This window comes from Sinocyclocheilus anshuiensis, unplaced genomic scaffold, assembly GCF_001515605.1.
Source record: "Sinocyclocheilus anshuiensis isolate Anshui unplaced genomic scaffold, SAMN03320099.WGS_v1.1 scaffold209, whole genome shotgun sequence".
Lineage (NCBI taxonomy): Eukaryota > Metazoa > Chordata > Actinopteri > Cypriniformes > Cyprinidae > Sinocyclocheilus > Sinocyclocheilus anshuiensis.
In genome coordinates this window covers 1,341,671-1,345,617 of record NW_015540880.1, presented here as the reverse complement: position 1 = coordinate 1,345,617, position 3,947 = coordinate 1,341,671, and the positions used below count along the sequence as shown (strand labels likewise).

Genomic DNA, 3,947 nt, shown 5'->3' with positions numbered 1-3,947 from the left:
TGGATAAAAGCGTCTGCTAAATGACTAAATGTAAATGTAAACGTACAAACCTAAATAGCGAACTGTTCTCATGTCATGTACCGTGCAGTGAAAGTCAAAAACACACAAACGGAAGGTCTATATTGGAATCCCTCTCCATATTAATCTGGTTAATTGTAAATTAATTTAATCTTACTCAGAGGTATGTGAACGGTGTTGATCCAGGATGTTGTCATTTCGATTGTGACGACCGTAACATAATTCTCCAGTTTGCATTGTGATCTGTATTTTTTATATTTAAATGTTGTCATTTAGCAGACACTTTTATCCAAAGCGACTCACAAATGAGGACAATAACAACAGTCAAAACTAATTATATATATATATATATATATATATATATATATATAATTACTATACACACACATACACACACAAAGAAAAACAAGTAGGTAGATAGAATATAAAAAAAGAAGGTAGTGTTTTTTTTTTTGTTTTGTTTTTTTTAATAAATAAAAAAAATATATAAATATGGATAAAGTAGAATTAAAATAGAATAGAAAGTGCTAGACTTAGAGGGTCAAAAATGAATGCATATTACATATAAATATTTATTTTAATATCTTTTATATATCCCTCCATGGCATATTTAAGTCCAACTTGAAGGTCCATCTGTGTCCCAAATGTATCAGAAACACCTCGGAAGAAGGAACTGACAGCTGTCATTGTAAGACAGTGAGTAACTCCGTTTGTTTGTCCGAGTGAGCTACAGTATCTAAGGGGGGCGGGGCTTACCGATAGGTCAATTGGTGGTGTAGCATCTACTTTTTCCTCATTCACTTTTGCTATCATTCATTTCCTTTGTGTGTGACTCTACATGATAGGGTATGTTCATTGTTTTTCAGTAGCTTGCTAATTACATTTATCTGTTTCTGTAGTGATCTAAACCCCCCACCCCCTGAATATATTGTTGAGTGGAAGTTTTCAGCTTGAGTCACCTATAATTTATGCCTGGTTATTTATAACTTTAATAACTTGGGTACACATTTTATTGTAAAATTTGAAACTTTTCTGAAACTCTTGAGGCTTGTTTTCTTTTTCTTGGAATATCCCATTATCCTAGAATAATGTCTGCAACATGTAATCGAATTTGCTGCCTTAATAGTGAAACAAGTAAATCTGATTTCATGAAGTTAAGATCCTAATAAGCAACTTAAGGTCAGTGTGGGTTTCATGTTCTCGGGCTGTTTATTATCACAAAATTTGTGGTGCTTGATGCTGTATTGTTCTCATCAGCTAGGATGAATGAAGCTGACTAACCCCCTCAGCATGTTTTTACTGGCATTGCCAAGATGACTCACCATCCCGTCTCCCTCTCTCTACTTCTCGTGTGACACCCTACAGACTAAATGAGGGGAGTTTCCCACAGTTAACACTACCTTTAGGGTCTGTCATGTAGATTAAAGCCTGTTGCTCGCTTGTAAAACGGCTGGTGATGGAGGGGGAATAGCCAAATGTTACTACTAGTTTGTAAAATGGACCTCCTTGACCTTCCTATGCTTGACTGATTCTGTTATGTGGTTTTCTTTTTGTCCTGATCAGCTTTTTAAAAATTCTTACTCTACAGATTTGGAAGTCGCTCAGGCTGAGGGATTGACGCAATGATGGCAACCCAGTGTAAGTATTTGTCCAAGTTAACCTGTCAGATTATCAGCATGTTTGTCCAATGCCTGTGCTCCTTGACGCAGACACAAACACAGATGAGCTGATAAAGAACAGGTTTACTTACTGAATGATTTCGGTTAACCCTCAGAGACCCACAATATCAAAAAGCCACACAACATGGTTGCTGTCTAATACCACAGCTAACTCTTTGGATCAGATTTAGCATTTGACTGCAGAATTCAAATAGGGTTTTACAATTCTTAATTGTAAGACTTTTTTCCATGAATATAGCCTTTGCTGATTCGGCAATAAAAAATAGCCAAGGAAAAATTCTTTTGAACAATGCTTTTAAAGAGGTCACTGTAGCTGCAGGCTTTGAAATATGCAATATCTTACACTTAACTGCATGTTCAGTGAGGTATAGGAATATTGCACGATAATGAAACTTTAGAGTAGATCCAAAAATTTCTGTCTGGAGGAACATTAAAATTAATGTCTGACTTTGATGTCTTATTTCCTGTAGCTGACCTTATGGAGCTTGATATGGCCATGGAGCAGGATCGTAAAGTTGCTGTCAGTCACTGGCAGCAGCAGTCCTACCTGGATTCAGGTATTCACTCTGGGGCCACCACAACAGCGCCGTCTCTGTCAGGCAAAGGCAACCCTGAAGAGGAGGATCTGGACAACCAGGTGCTGTATGAGTGGGAGCAGGGCTTCAACCAGCCCTTCACACCTGAGCAGGTGGCAGGTATGTGGCTGTATTTGCTTCCAACACACGATGATGCTTGTATTGGGAAAAAGTGAAAGCCCTTCTAACTGGATATTTTCAGTCTTGCCGTTTTCCTGCCTGCTTCCTGTCTGGCTAATCACAAACTTCCTCTCTTAGACCTGGACGGGCAGTACGCCATGACCCGTGCACAGCGTGTCCGTGCTGCCATGTTTCCTGAGACACTCGATGAGGGCATGCAGGTCACTTCTACCCAGTTTGACTCTGCACACCCCACCAATGTGCAGAGGCTGGCCGAGCCTTCTCAAATGCTCAAACATGCCGTTGTCGATCTCATTAACTACCAAGATGATGCTGAACTGGCCACCAGAGCCATCCCTGAGCTCACCAAACTTCTCAACGATGAGGACCAGGTTAGAAACGTCCCAATACTTCATGCTTATTCTCTAAAGATGTTAAGCCATCAAATTTGCAATTTCCTTTTGACAAGACGTGCATTCCTGCTTCTGGGAACATTTGCAGCTGAAGCTAAAAATGGAAAGTCTTTTAGCAAACAGCCTTCATTTTAAGATTATTTTTAGCCATATAGTGACCTACAATTTGAAGCAATGACAATGCTGCTGTCTGAATTACCTTAAGTTTTGATTTTGGATGTTGTCATTTGTACAAGCTAGCAGTTTCCTGTTGTCAGATCTGAGATTGGTAGAGAAAGTCACTAGTTTGAAGAGACCCTTGAAAGATTTCTGCATTTGACAAGCAAATTAGTCACTTAACAGATTTCTCTGGTTGATCAGTCTCTGCATTTGCACTGCTAAATGACCAGAAGCCAAATTTTAAATCTGCTCCATCTCACTTCCCCCTTATCATTCACTCTTCCTGTCCAGGTGGTGGTGAACAAAGCCGCAGTGATGGTGCACCAGCTGTCCAAGAAAGAGGCTTCTCGTCACGCCATCATGCGCTCTCCCCAGATGGTGTCGGCCATCGTGAGGACCATGCAGAACACCAGTGATGTAGAGACGGCCCGTTGTACAGCCGGCACCTTACATAACCTGTCCCACCACAGAGAGGGCCTCCTTGCCATCTTTAAGTCAGGAGGAATCCCTGCCCTAGTCAAGATGCTGGGGTAAGAGCACCAAAGCAGAAAAGTCAGGGGTTTTCAAAACCCTTGAGTATTAGTGTTGCATGGAAACGCCTGGGAAGCTGGTGACCCGAAACACGAATGCTTTAGTCTTGAATTAATTAAATTTAACATGTGAAACTGAAGATTTTATGCTTAATTTCTTGTACCTTCTTGTACTAGTTCTCCACTAAATGGACCTTACATGATTTTGTTTCCAGGTCCCACGTTGATAGTGTGCTGTTCTATGCCATCACCACCCTTCACAACCTCCTGCTCCATCAGGAAGGTGCTAAAATGGCTGTTCGTCTAGCTGGAGGACTTCAGAAGATGGTGGCCCTGCTCAACAAAACCAATGTCAAATTCCTTGCCATCACCACAGACTGCTTACAGATCCTGGCATATGGCAACCAGGAGAGCAAGGTACATACTGCACTGGTCTTGCTATTTGGGGGGGGG

At 40.9% G+C, this 3,947-nt stretch overlaps 1 protein-coding gene across 1 annotated transcript in view; it reads left to right on the top strand.

The window, feature by feature from the left end:
• Positions 1–3,947, top strand: part of LOC107688361 (catenin beta-1-like) — a 15,233-nt gene that overhangs the window by 6,904 nt on the left and 4,382 nt on the right. The window contains exons 2-6 of the mRNA XM_016486009.1: positions 1,607–1,656; positions 2,168–2,392; positions 2,531–2,784; positions 3,256–3,494; positions 3,710–3,911. Of these exons, the coding sequence (XP_016341495.1) occupies positions 1,641–1,656; positions 2,168–2,392; positions 2,531–2,784; positions 3,256–3,494; positions 3,710–3,911 (936 nt within the window). The 5' untranslated portion in view covers positions 1,607–1,640. The remainder of the gene's footprint in view (positions 1–1,606; positions 1,657–2,167; positions 2,393–2,530; positions 2,785–3,255; positions 3,495–3,709; positions 3,912–3,947) is intronic.